This window comes from Parambassis ranga, chromosome 16, assembly GCF_900634625.1.
Source record: "Parambassis ranga chromosome 16, fParRan2.1, whole genome shotgun sequence".
Lineage (NCBI taxonomy): Eukaryota > Metazoa > Chordata > Actinopteri > Ambassidae > Parambassis > Parambassis ranga.
This window is the reverse complement of record NC_041036.1, coordinates 1,443,027-1,456,893: the sequence shown is the minus strand read 5'-3', so window position 1 is coordinate 1,456,893 and position 13,867 is coordinate 1,443,027. Positions and strand designations below refer to the sequence as shown.

General features: G+C 44.0%; 2 protein-coding genes across 3 annotated transcripts in view; one reads left to right on the top strand and one right to left on the bottom strand.

The window, feature by feature from the left end:
* Positions 1-1,950: 1,950 nt before the first annotated feature.
* LOC114448531 (syntaxin-12-like) lies at positions 1,951-7,369 on the bottom strand. Its single transcript, XM_028425530.1, has 10 exons — positions 7,222-7,369; positions 5,303-5,446; positions 5,162-5,231; positions 4,975-5,074; positions 4,596-4,733; positions 4,454-4,488; positions 4,220-4,328; positions 4,061-4,133; positions 3,899-3,981; positions 1,951-2,786 (listed from the first exon to the last, which is right to left on the bottom strand). Exons 2-10 carry the CDS (start codon positions 5,400-5,402, stop codon positions 2,694-2,696), a joined length of 801 nt encoding a protein of 266 aa, XP_028281331.1. The 5' UTR covers positions 5,403-5,446; positions 7,222-7,369; the 3' UTR covers positions 1,951-2,693.
* Positions 7,370-8,036: 667 nt separating this feature from the next.
* preb (prolactin regulatory element binding) overlaps positions 8,037-13,867 on the top strand; it is a 28,759-nt gene continuing 22,928 nt past the window's right edge. The window contains exons 1-10 of one of the 2 annotated variants that reach the window (XM_028424895.1): positions 8,037-8,231; positions 9,125-9,293; positions 9,370-9,565; positions 9,651-9,886; positions 10,165-10,245; positions 10,346-10,473; positions 10,563-10,736; positions 11,189-11,261; positions 11,362-11,521; positions 11,639-12,059. In XM_028424895.1, coding sequence (XP_028280696.1) covers positions 9,159-9,293; positions 9,370-9,565; positions 9,651-9,886; positions 10,165-10,245; positions 10,346-10,473; positions 10,563-10,736; positions 11,189-11,261; positions 11,362-11,521; positions 11,639-11,733 — 1,278 coding nt within the window. In that variant the 5' untranslated portion in view covers positions 8,037-8,231; positions 9,125-9,158 and the 3' untranslated portion in view covers positions 11,734-12,059. Of the gene's footprint in view, positions 8,232-9,124; positions 9,294-9,369; positions 9,566-9,650; positions 9,887-10,164; positions 10,246-10,345; positions 10,474-10,562; positions 10,737-11,188; positions 11,281-11,361; positions 11,522-11,638; positions 12,060-13,867 lie in introns of those variants that run through there. The other variant, XM_028424896.1, reaches the window with a different exon arrangement.

Below are 13,867 nucleotides of genomic sequence, written 5' to 3'. Positions count from 1 at the left end.
AGCCGTCTGAAAATAGAAGGCAGCGCCGCGTTGCTCAGTGTCTCAGGTTACAACTCACCAATGAAAGTGAACGTGGCATCATGTGTGTGTGTGTGTGTGTGCAGTTTTCTGGTATATTTTGGCACTTAGACTGTTGATTTCAGCTGCTTTTTCAGGCCTTTCCCCCTCTTAGAGAGAGATAGTGATATTAATATCGTCAGCTACATGTTCACAAGTTAGTGCCTTTTATTATTTTATTTCTATTGTTTGTGTGTATAAAGTTAATAAAAGTCGATGTGCTGGGTTTTAGTTTTAGGCTGAAACGACTTCATATGAACAATTATTTAGCAAAAATGAAATAAAAACAAAAAAACACCTCACACCCACGCGGGTGGAGGCCTGAGGCTTCTGCACCTTCACCAGTCAGTGAGGTGACAATGATCGTCTTTGTATACCCGAGTATTCCAGAGACTGATGAGAGGCCGTCTGTGTGACGGCGGTAGACATGCCGGTACATCAGGATAACGATTCAAAGCAGAATGGCTGAAAGACAACAGAAGGTTTTGGAATGAACTAGTTAAAAGTCCAGACCTCATAAGTGAAGGCCCCAAAAGGCTCAAAGAACTGAAGCAAAGTTCCTCCACCACCATGTGAGGCCGATGACATCATACAGGACGGGTGAAGTTTGTTTTCCTCCAGGTGTTTAGTGATGCTCTTCAGAAAACAGGGGCAGACCGCCTGCCTGTCCCTCATTATTATTCACCAGCCTTTCATTTCCTCTGATGTAAAGACCTGAACACTCTTCATCAGCATTGATCTGTCAGTCATGCTGATGGACAGGTAGCAAGCAGGACGAACAATAGAGTCTGTCTGAGTGGCGGCCAGAGTAAACTGGCTTTTCTCCTCCTCCTGGGTGCAGGTTTCTGTCTGAGCAGCTGTTTGAAGGAATGTCTGGATGATTACCGCACGGGTCAGACCTTTGTTTCCACTTTCTATGCTTCATTATTCTGTGCTTTCATTACTATGCTGATGACACCCAGCTCTATTCATCCATGAAGCCAGAGGAAACTGATCAGTTCGTCAAACTACAGGCAGGCTGCGAGGCCCTGATAACTGATGACTCAAAGGTTCTTTACTTCTATGACCCATTTTATATTGACTTCTTATTATTTATTCATGTTTATTGTATTGTCCTCATCAGATCATCTCACTGCAGGCTTATCAATCATCTGTGGAACACTCACGTTCACTGATTGATTCAACATTTGAGATGTAAGGCAGCAGAGAGCCGCAGAGCCTCTGAGCCCAGTCACCTCTCAGAGAGGCTGAGGACCACTCAGTGCACCCCCGCCGACTTCAAGACGCCGCGTAACCGTGACAACCGTGATGCTACATCCCACTGCTCTCCCGCTCTGTCCGCACTTACGGCGCCAAGTGTCTCATTTCAGCCTCCGAGGTCACTGATGCAAACAGCAGATTAACATCTGCAGGAAAAGATCAGAACATCCAAATTACAATTTAACTGTTACATAAACCAAAGCTTCACTTCAGAGCCCTGAAGAGCAACTCAGCACTGATTTCATAGGCAGGCAGCATCAGCTAAGTGATTAGCACAAAAACAGAACATGGCTTCCCTACCAGCCAGCTGGGTTCTGTAGAAACTTACTGGAAACTGCAAACTGGGTAAATATAGTGGCTGAAAGGGTTAACACAAGGGTTGACACACGATATTGGCAAAAGTATGTGGACACTAAGCCACCATCTGTGCCTCCTGGTTCCCTGTCTGGCTCACTGAGGATTTGTAAAGGGTGATGAAGTCAGGACTGGCAAGTTCTTCCACACCAAACCAGGAAGATGCTTTCAATCAATCAATCAATCAATCCATCAATTAATAATGCCATCAGCAGCAGCAGATCCAGCAGACGGCAACAATAAGATTTACACCTTTACTACTAAAAACGATGGCGTCCATTTACTTTTGATGATTTATTTGTTTTGATCTTCCATAGCAGTCATGACTCTTTACTGTTTATTTTTATTGGGATCCATGTTAGCATCAGTCCAAACATACACAATCAATCTTACACACACACACACACAACTTAATAAAAAGCCTGCTCTTCACAAACAATACAAATAACAATGAAGAAAATCTGTCATTTTAAAAGTCTTTTGCAATAAATTATCATACTTAAAAGGAATAAATACTTCCATCATGTCTCAGTGTCATGGATCAGACCAAACAGTTCCAGTGTCCTGAAAGCTGCAGGTGTTGAGCTTTCAGATGAAAACAGTGAGTTTAGAGTCATATACAAACGTATGCATCACTAAGTATGTGTAGCTTTTACAGGTAACAGTTAGGCACTTCACAGCTATAAACAGTGTGGTTTCATACTGCTAAAGTAAGTGTGTTTCAGGTGTGCTGTACAACCTACTGACTCACACCGTGCTTAGCCTGCCCTCTGGTGGACCAAGCGGTACATGACACATGCAGGACCTCCGTCTGAAGCGCTCTGTGAGGAGAGCCTGTCTGCAGAACTGTGCAACAACGCATTTAATGAGAGCGGTGACGAGGGTTTCACTGAGGAAACTTGTACTTTCTGGTTATTTGTTTTACTCACAGTAATGTGCACACACACACACACACACACACAGATACACACACACACACACTGGAAGTCGTTTGAAGGTTTCAGCCGGCTGTGTCTCTTCTCTCATTTGAGGGCCTGCCAGATGATGAGGATGAGGATGACGAGCACCAGCGATCCCACCATGGCCAACATGCACATCCTCTTACGGGACTTCCTCTGTTCACAACAAAGGATTAATGTTAATATTTAACAGGACAGTGGTAGAACATTAAACTACAATCAACAGCCTCGATCAATAATGAATGAAAGATGTGCACAGTGAGTTCCTGAGAGGGCAGAAAGAGTGACAGGCTGTGTGAAAGCTGCCTTTCAGAGGACCCACGCTTATATTTCCTGCCCCCAGCAAGGTGATGGAGAAGATCCACGGAACACTAACATGCATACAGAGACTCATACACATACGACTAAAGATCAGTTAACAGAGAGTTATGTTCTGACTCCAGTGCTGCATTTGATGATATTATTTTAGTTCAGAAGCTTGAATCCTGTGGTCTTAGGCTACGTTTCCACATAGCCGGGTAATTTCAAAAACGAATATTTCCTCATCATTTACATTAACCCGCATAAACACGCTCCCAAGAGCCGTCATGACTACGCCAGGCCTGTGGGTGGCAGTGTAGGAAGAAGGAGAAAACGGTGCGAGCCAATTGGAAGCCTCATCGACGCAGTCTCGCTCTTTCAGACTAAAATTGCTGAACCTGGAGACCTGACATGTCTCTGCTCCTCTACACAGTGAGAGGAGCTGTGTTTAAAATGCAAACATGTAAAAAGTGCTGACACCAGCAGACATGCAAACGCTACCCAGAATGCTTCCATTACTAAACTACAGCTGCTCTGGCAGCCGTGCTACACAGAAAAGGTCGCACCAACTGACGAACAGACTGCCGCAAATCCGAAATCTCCACTTTTAAGATTAAGATTAAGATTTACTTTATTAATCCCCGTGGGGAAATTGAGTTGTAGTAGCAGCATTTTAAAAGGATAAATACAATAAACACAGCAAAAAGTCTTATATAAAAAAGTTAGAAAACGCTGGGAGCTGCTACTACAAGCTGCCGCCTGAGAGTTTTTAGAAAAGAATCGTTTTCAGACACAGTCTTTATAATATGTAAAATAGTACTTATTTATAATGTGGTCTCACAGCTCAGGATTTCTTCTTCTGTGTATTTTTATGAATGATTTGCCCTCTTTCACTCTGACATCCACTCATCTCTCTATCATAGAGCCTGTCTGATGTGTCCCTGTGCAGCCGGGCTTCATGGTGGTACCTGGTAGAATGCTGCCTTCTGCAGCTGCACCGCCCCTCTGTCTACATGGACCTCAGCATTCTCCACATTGGCCTCGATGCTGTCTGTCAATCAAAGCACAGAAGACACACAGTGGAGAAATATTCACTCATACGTCTGAAGGACATCGTTCCAATGACCCACCGATCATCTCCCCCTGGTCGTGGATCATCACCGCCAGGTCCTTGAAGATCTGATTCACGTCCATGATGTCCGCCTGTGGAGGACGGCAGCAGCAGACGTGGTGAACAGAACCGTTTATGAAGCTGTTAACACTGTAACTGCTGTGTCGCAGGCGGATACCTCCAGCTGCTTGATGTTGGTCTCTCTCTCTTTGATGACCTCCAGGTCTTCCTCTGTGATGGCACAGGACTCCTCGGCCTGGGTCTGGCTCTGACCCCACTCATCTTCCCTGTAAAACATGCAACATTATTTAAATCTGCATCCTTGAACCCACAGCTGCAACTGTTTTTGTAGAAGTTTATTTCACTGCATCAGTCCTGCTGCTGTGTCTGGTACGACAAAAATCAAACTTACTTTTCAAATGTGACCAGCTGATTGCCGCCGTCTCCCTGTACACAGAGAGACAAACCTTCAGTCAGCTTGCTGTCTTTCAGAGCGATCATCATCTACACTGTGTGGTAATCTGGTATCTACGGTTCCTCCTCTGGGTACTCACAATGCCTCTGGACCCAGCTCGGGCTCGGGCCACTGACTCCTTCTCTTTCTCGGCTGCTCTCCGCTGCACCACCTGGAAGTTGTTGAGGGCTGCAGAGAAGTCGTTCATCAACCGCTCCTTCTGTAACTTTTGCTGCCTCTGAAAGGAGAAGAGACCGTTTCAGTCCTCTTGTAGACTTCTAACAGACATGGCGTGTCTGATGAGGCTGTGTTTGCATCATAAAGGGTTTAAAGAGCTCCTTTCTTGTCCTATAATTAACTGTTATCACCCTGTCTTTTCACCAGGGAGGACAACATGTAGGACAAAAACAAGGATCCTGTGAGCACGGAGGGAAAACCTGTCCACATGACACATCTGGATATAAAGCCGAGAAAGTGACCTGTTCTGATGGAGACAGAGGTGGAGGCAGAGAGTTCAGCTCCTTCAGGTGTCTGTTGGTTTCTTTGGCCAGCTGGTTGGTGTAATGCTGCAGCTGTTGGCTGAGGAGGGACACACACACACACACACACTTTAACAGGATGCAGACACACAGGGCGGACAACGTCACGACAGGTGTGGATACTTACAGCTTGTCCTGCAGGTCTGAGGACTCCTGCCTCACCCCCTGCTGGTGGAGGAGGTTTTTGATCTGGACGGCTGCACAGACAGAAGACCGTCAGTGTAAATACACACACATCAGTGTGTGTGTGTGTGTGTGTGATGCTTACTGTTTTGGCTGATCTTCTGGATGTTGGAGCTGCATATCTGCACAGCGCCGTTGAAGTCCCGCGGCTGGGACCAGCTGCTGTCTGCTTTCATGTACGACATCTGGCTGCACTCCACCAGCTGTCACTGAATACACTGAACACAACCTAAACACAATGACGGTGACAACAAGTTACTCACACATCTCAAGTACATACTTCATAACAGCAGCTGGTTAGCTAGTCATTGCACGTGTAATAAGCTCATGAAAAGAGTTTGTGTTGTTGTTGTTATTGTTGATCAATTTTTCCAACAAACAAATCAGCACCGATCAATACATCCATACACCCAGGGGCGTAGGAGGCATTAATGTGTGTGTGTGTATTATGAAATATAATATAATAATATGAAGTAGTTGCGTTTTCCTGCAGATTTTTTACAGGTTGTTAAACACCTGTTTTACCTACAGAAGTAAAATATTAACTTAATGACTATTTCAGATAAAGACTCAACAAAAACTCATTGATTTTAAAAACGGTGACAAACAGTTCTGTCAACCACACTGGTGGCACTACACTAACAGATGATACAAAGCCTCCATATCTGCCGCCTTCTCTCGTTTACAGAGACAAAAGGCAAATCTCCCTCATGTCCACCTGACAGAGTTTGCCCGTCATCACTCACCTCAGCAATAGACCTTCCTCCACTGGCCCTACATGATGGCCCTGCCTCTCAGTACCAACCTCGAGATTGTGCTTTACTTTTCAATTAACAACCAATATAAGTGAGCTTTCACTTTTGTTTGAACACAGTTCTCATCATCTAAGTTACAAAAAGTTTGACTTTTCCAAGTTGATTTAACATCAACCTAACATCACCTGGGGCCATGTGACAAAACAGTCAGGCTTTAGCATGAGCTGGACTTCTCCAGCTTTGACCAGCACTGACGGTTCTCTTTACGGTGTTTTACGCTCGCTCGAAGAAAGCCACTGGCTTTGTTAGCTCCGTTACTATAGTAACGGTATTGTAGCGCTGTGGTAACCAGGGAAATGTGGAGTGGATTTCATTGGTGAAGTTATATTCTCTTATGAATCAAGTGGAACAGATTTTAGGCGCATTTTAAAATTGGGGGGGGGGGGGGGGGGCACGTCCCCCTCTGATATAACGGTAGCTCCGCCTCTGCATACACCTCTGATCCTGCTGCAGAGCTCCCATGAACTTTGGCGTCTGAACTAGGCCTAGTTATCACATTTAAATGACCCCCAGAAGAAAAACATGTTTGTATATTGTTTGTGATAGGAGTGTTTGTGTTTTTAAAAATGGCTGATAACATGTAGGTCAGGCTCTATCACATGTACACTGAGATATTAATTATCAGCCGTCTGTCATGAACACCAGACAATCCACAAAATCGACTATATCATCAGAGAGACTGTAAAGACTGGGCACACAACAAGTAGGCCACTGAGGCACAATAACAACAACAACAACAGCTGCAGCAGCGCACAGCAACAAACAAACAACAACAACAACAACAACAGCGCCTTCCTTGTCCCTGTAGTACACACACCCTGCACCCTGTTCCATTCTGCATCCAATCCTCATTTATCAAACGTTAAAGAAGAATAAGACGGTAAATTGAGTGTGAGTGGGAGCCGAGCCGAGCCGAGCCGAGTCATCACGAGGATTAGCTTAATCGTCTAACAATAAAGCAGCAGCAGCAGCAGCGAGGCCTGCGGCATACAATCACCGAAAATAACCCGCTTTAATAACGGGATGTTTACATATGACAGAGTGACGTGGGTCGTGTGATAACGGGACATTTCATCCACAGTCATCTTCATCATCGTCATAACGGATCATAGCGCATCTTCTTCTTCTTCTAGTGTTTTCTACCAGCGGATTCAGCCCGTCCCCTTCAAAAACAACCTGAGCGTCTTACTGTGTCAAACAGCTGCCGTGGACTCGGTTTATTTCTTCCACCAAATTCTCCAAAAACAAACGACTGTTATCGCATCACAGACGGCGCGCCCTGCCCGTCCGCATGACGTCACATGCCCACAAACGCACCGGCCGCCGGAACTCTGGCTGTCAGCTGCTCTGAGTTCCTACGGGCCCTGAATGCAGCACGCGCAAGACTAATATTACATTTATTAATAATATTTCACACATCATAGAACTCTGCAATTTGGACGCGTCCACACATTTGTTAAGAGATATACTTTAAGTTGAAAGTGTGTCCGTGGAATGTGCTGTTTTTTTTTTTGTTTTTTGTTTTTTTACTCGGACTAATCTCGTGCCTGTCCCATGACTTTTAACAAGACTAAATGCAGAGATCCACGTGACAGCAGACAGGAGTCAATGCAGGCTCACAGACAGATGCTTCTCTTTATAAAGGCACACAAAGGGACGTCTGTAGAAGTTTAATTCATCGATAAATAAAACGTGACGCAATAATCAGATGTAGAAGATGGTGACAGTAGGGAGGAAGTTTAGGCTTTAACCAACAACATGACCCACAATCCTATGCGATTCTAAATATATCACAACAAAATTAAATAAAATAAAATAAAATAAATAAATTCTACTTTCGTGTTTAGCGCTCCAAAATATATGTTTTTAGTAAAACGTAAATTAAAACATATAATTATAATATAATATAATATAATATAATATAATATAATATAATATAATATAATATAATATGTAAGAAAGACAGCTGTCGTTCTTGTGTGACGTCATGACGCAGCGTACCCTGCTCTACGCTGCTGACGTGTAGGTAGGGAAGTGCTAGTCGAGGAGCTCTGCATTTTAGCATGTGTGTAGCAGCTCTCAGTTAGCTCTTCCTTCCTGTCAGGCTTTGTGTTTAACACCTCAGTATGAAACCATCACATTTTGTACTGAGCCATCTGGTCAAATAACAGCGCAGGATAAATCGGACTAACTGCACAGGTAAGGGACAAATAAGAGCACCGGCTAGCTAGCAGGCTGCTAGCCTAACTGTAGCAGTTCTAGCTGAACGATGCTGATATGTGCTGTGTTTTTGTTTTTAAATATTATTACGTTTTGTCGCTTCTCTGCTGAGAAACATTTAAGCTTTATTATTCATGGCTGCTGGCATTAAACGATAAATACCGACTGTAGTGACGGAGCTCAGTCTGTAAACTACAGCTAGCCCATGTAAACTACAGCTAGCCCATGTAAACTACAGCTAGCCCATAGACACTACAATAGAAACAAAGATTCAACAAACAGCCCTGAGTACAGTCGTCTTCAGTCCGACAGTGTAACAGGATTCACTGGAGATCATGTGACATGTCACCTCAAATGTAAACAAAGATGCCATCGATCACATTTATTTCTTCACCGGAAGAAACTTTCAGAATGTAAGTCTGACAGACAAGAAAGTGAAAGTGAAAAAAGAAGACTTGCATCTGCTTTTTTTCTGCTGAATGGATGGTCACTGATCCGGTAGGATGCCCATTAACAAATATTTGGGTTATTTGTAGGAGCAGGATTTGATCAGCAACACATTTCTCATCACACAATACTGTTATTATCTAATTGTGTTGTTTTTGTAAGTGTAGAAACACCCAGAAAATCAATTACAGTATAATTAAGAGATGCATTTCAGTTGTTCTGTGAAATGTGGGGAGTTATTCGTTAATGTCCACTGTTGCCTAGAGCCTGGTTTCCTTAAATTTAATAGCAAATTGAAGTTCTCTTTGTATGACTCTGTATGTCAGAATCTTTTGTGGCATCCCGGGTCACATTTCTCTGATCCAGAGGTGCCATCACCTCACTGAAGGAGGACGTGGTGTCAGAATAACTCTGTATTTCCACAGGTTTGGCTGAAATCAGCATTTCTATGAATAAAGAATGGGGAAGAGGAAGGTGCCAGATCTCTACAGAGCCCCCTTTCCCTTATACTCCATTAAAGTGGATCCTAGTACAGGGCTTGTGATCACAGCAGGAGGAGGTGGGGCATCCAAGACGGGCATTAAGAATGCTGTGGTAAGTGTTTTGTTGTTTAAGGTGTCTCATCATGTAGGTCTGGAAGAAGGCATTAACTAACCTTTGACTGCTACAGCACTTCCTGGATCTGCAGCTGGTGGGTGAATACCAGTACAGCGCCAGTCTCCTTCACTCCCATGATACAGACCCTCGTGCTACTATGAACCTGGCTGTGGGTAATGGGGTGATTGCTGCAGGACAGGATGGGACCTGCTGTCTGATGAAGTTCAAACACTGCAAAAAGAAAGAAGGCAACGCTGCTCAGAAAGATGGTGAGGCTAACATACAACACCTAGGAACCTTCACCTTCAGGAACCATCCAGTAAAAAAGAGTGTGTGTGTGTGTGTGTGTGGCAGGGAACAGTGTACAGCAAGGTACAGCCAGGCGCCGAGCTGGGAAAGGAGACAAAGCTGCAGATGGAGCTGCAGGATCAGACATGAAAGATGAGACAGCTCACATCACAGTGAGCGCTCTGGGTGAAGTGCAGTCGGACATGAATCCTCAGGACCCACTCCAGAAGGTGGTCAGGTTCAGTCCTGATCTAAGCCTCCTGCTGACTGGAGGCACCGACGGACACATCAGAGTCTGGGAGGTAAACACTGTGCAGTTATTCATACATCATGTGTGTGTGATGATATCTCCGTTTGCTGTTAGTTGACAGTTATGCCAGTTTCTCTCCTCCACCTTGTTTGACTGTGTGTTTTGGGGGTGGAGCAGCAAAAACAGTGGGAGCAAATATTAAGTGGAGCTGACTGACATCTTAAAAGCTGCATTATGTGCTATGAAAGTTTAGATTCAAAACAAACGGATGTTTAAATGTTATTTACAAGCAGTAAAACTGTCTCTGTGTGTGTTGACATGTTTTTATAGTTTCCATCCTTGAAGCAGAAGTTGGACTTTAAAGCACATGAAGGTGAAATTGAAGACTTGGATATGAGTCCGGGAAACAAGGTGCCACACTGAAGGCTCATGGTGTAGATGTTCATAAATAACAACGTGAATGTTTGTTGCTCTTTAACGGTGGTGTGGGGTGCGTTGTGTTGTCATGCAGCACCTGGTGACGGTTGGCCGGGACTTTTCCTGCAGCGTGTGGAGCGGTAACCAGTTAGCTATGAGTCTGAACTGGCGTGAAACCATGCCTCACATCGCTGAGAAGACTTACCGATACATGGCGTGCAGGTAAAAAGAAATAAACTTCTGTTTGTCTCATTATGTCCATCTCTAGATGATGTGAGTGTGACCGTGCATGGTGTGTGTGTCTTCATCAGGTTCGGGAGAGTAGAAGACCAAAAAGACGCCCTGAGGCTTTACACAGTGCAAATCCCCCATAAAAGAGACCGCAGACCTCCCCTCTGCTACCTCACCAAGTGGGACGGCAAGAGCCTGCTGCCCATGTTGACGGCTCCCTGTGGTAATGAGGTCATCTCCACCCTGGCTGTCAGGTAGCAGACCGATGTGACCTAATAAAAAGAAATGTGACATTGTTACAGAGTTTACTTTGTGCACAGATCTATATAGATCGTTGTCAAAGATGATCTCTTCTCTGTCCTAAAACTGTCCTGGTCCAGCTGTAGCTGAAGTTTAAACTGTAACTTTAAATATATCAAACTACATGTTACAGTATCTGTTAGTTTTGTGCACAACTAGTGAACATAATGCTCCAGATAAAATGATAAACCCCCTTAAAACACATCATTGTCCTTTCTCTTATCCACAGACACAACTCAGAGCAATCAAACGATAAAATTGTTTTTGCATGTTAAGCTTAAAATTCCATTTACATCCACTTAGCATTCCATCTCCACAAATCACAGCAAGGACAGAAGGGAATAAGCAGTGAGACACAAACTGTTCTGATTCCTCGCAGCCTAACAGCTCAGCTTGTGTTTGACAGTGACTCTGGAACGTTTCTGGGCCTCGGAACAGTGACGGGATCTGTAGCGATCTACATCGCCTTCTCCCTGCAGGTAACACACACACACACACGTCAAGCTAACAGGCTAACGCTGACCCACCTGTGGGCTCCTGCTGTAGGCTGATGATGCGTCTCTCTCTCTCTCTCTGTAGAAGCTGTATTATGTACAGGAGTCCCACGGCATCGTTGTGACAGATCTGGCCTTCCTGCCCGACTCTCTGAAAGGCAGAGACATCAAGGGAAACAATGAAACAGCCATGCTGAGTGTGGCGGTGGACAGCCGCTGTCAAATGCATACGGTCGCCAACCGAAGTAAGCCCTGCTTCCTCCTCCTCCTCATCATCATCATCATCCAATGTTTGCTAAATTTCCCCTGAGACATCAGTATTACCTGATTTCACGCCGGGTCTCTGTGTGTTTGCCCTGCAGGATACTTCTCTCTCTGGCTGGTGCTCTTCTTCTGTGGACTCATGGTGGTGGGAGTGGTCTTCCTCCTGCAGTACCTCTTTCCAGGATTTATTTAAATCACACAGGATCAGGGTTTGATGAAGCTTGGACGTTCCTGTTGACATCATCATCACCATCGTCATCGGTCCAACATCCAACTGCCCCAAAACTGCACAACAGCTCCACCTGGTGGAATCAAAGCAGGACAGACTGTGGGCTTTTATTATTCGCTTCGATTTCACATAACTCTTGTTGGAAACATTGTTAAAGGGCTCAGGGTTATAAATGGTTAAAAAAAAAGAAGGTGGGGTTCTTTTTATTGACATATTTAAGACGCAATGAAAAAAATGCACACATGATGTGTCTGTTTTAAACAAAACATTAAAAAAAAACACACAGCTGTTTGTTTTAGTACCGTGTGTTCCTATTTTGTCCACTAGTGGGCAGCAGAGCCCAGACAGCTCACAGTCCACTGGGAGGCTGCAGCGTGGAGATGAAACACCACACATTAAACATAGTGATAACTTTTGATGAACTGTGCCAGTATTCAGGGTTAAAGGAACATGTGAGTCTTAATGAAGATGTTATTTTACTGGATAATCTTTTACGGAAACTTTTAATTTAAACATTGTGACTGCTCATATGTTGCTCGGCAGATGTATAAAGATGTGATAGATTTTTTAAAATAACCCCTCCATACTGTAAATTGTTGAAAGAAGGATGAAAGAAATAAAAATATTAGTAAGAAACTCTTAAATGCTGAAGATCCTGTGTGAGTTTTTTGTGACTTCAGGTCCACACTTCCACAAACATGGGTAGAAGCGGCCTGATGGGAACTGATGGGAGCATCATTCACTGTCCTCTGTGTCACTTACATTAATCTGACACCCTCTATGAACTCATGATCAGTTTTAAACAAGCCTTCTAATGTGTCAAAAGATGCAGTGTAGTTTAATCCAGCTCATAATCTGAACCCTCCTCTCTCTCTCTCTCTCTCTCTCAGCGCACGCTTTATTAATTACAGTGCAGTCTGTTTGATGCTGTAATCCATCTCCCACAGTAACCTCATTAGGGAAATCCAGAGGTAAATTAATTACTGATGGCGTTCCCACAGGCCTGCTGGTTCTCTGCGAACTGCACATCTGAGGCAGAGGTTAATTCAACAGGGTGAGGCGGACATGTTTGCATCATGTTGTGTGTTTGATGTGTGAAGTGTGTGTCTCTGTGTGTGTGTACGACCTTCACACTTAGTTTGGGACACTGAATGAGATGATGTCTGGTCAATGGCCAACAATCAGAGCAATGATACACATCGCAGAGTTTTAGTGGAACAATCAATGCAGGCCTGCTGACAGTGTGGGGTCACTGAGAGGAGGTGGTGTCTGTTCCATCTAAAAAAAAAAAAAGGGTGGATGCTTTACAGCCGCATGCAGCCACACTCTGTTAAACTCTTTAAGTCACATTTCAACCATTAAAGTAAATAAATCATCACTGGAAGGCTCATGTGGCACAAAAACACGTCTTTAGAGCCAAATCGACAACTACTAACATAGAACATGTATAAAATTTAAAGCCTGTTTGTCACCACTAACCAGCCAGACCACATGAGCACACACACAACGAGCCTGACTAGAGAAAATCTTTACAAAAAAGAGAATAAGAAACCAACTCTAACATATAACTATCACTTGTTTAACTACACACGCAGACAAAATTGTTGGTACCCCTCTTTTAAGGAAAGAAAAACCCACAATGGTCACAAAACATAATCATTTAAAAAAATCAAACTAATGAAACAGGCCTGGACAACAATGATGGTTCCCTTAACTTAATATTATGTTGCACAACTTCTTGAGGCAATCACTGCAATCAAACGATTTCTGTAACTGTCAATGAGACTTCTGCACCTGGCAACAGGTATTTTGGCCCATTCTTCATGAGCAAACTGCTCCAATTGTCTCAGGTTTGAAGGGTGCTTTCTCCAGATGGCATGTTTCAGCTCCTTCCACAGATGTTCAATAGGATTTAGATCAGGGCTCAGAGAAGGCCACTTTAGAACAGTCCAATGTTTTGCTCTTAGCCATTCTTGGGTGTTTTTAGCCGTGTGTTTTGGGTCATTATCCTATTGGAAGACACATGCACCTGTGACTGAGACCAAGCCTTCTGACAGCAGCACAATTTGCTCCAGAATGTTGTCAGGACCCTGTTTAT

Coding starts and splice junctions, on each gene's coding strand:
- LOC114448531 (XM_028425530.1), bottom strand. CDS start 5,402: ATGTCGTACATGAAAGCAGACAGCAGCTGGTCCCAGCCGCGGGACTTC. Junction 4,489..4,595: donor GAGCTGGGTCCAGAGGCATT/GTGAGTACCCAG, acceptor CTCTGTGTACAG/GGAGACGGCGGCAATCAGCT. Junction 3,982..4,060: donor CGACCAGGGGGAGATGATCG/GTGGGTCATTGG, acceptor TTTGATTGACAG/ACAGCATCGAGGCCAATGTG.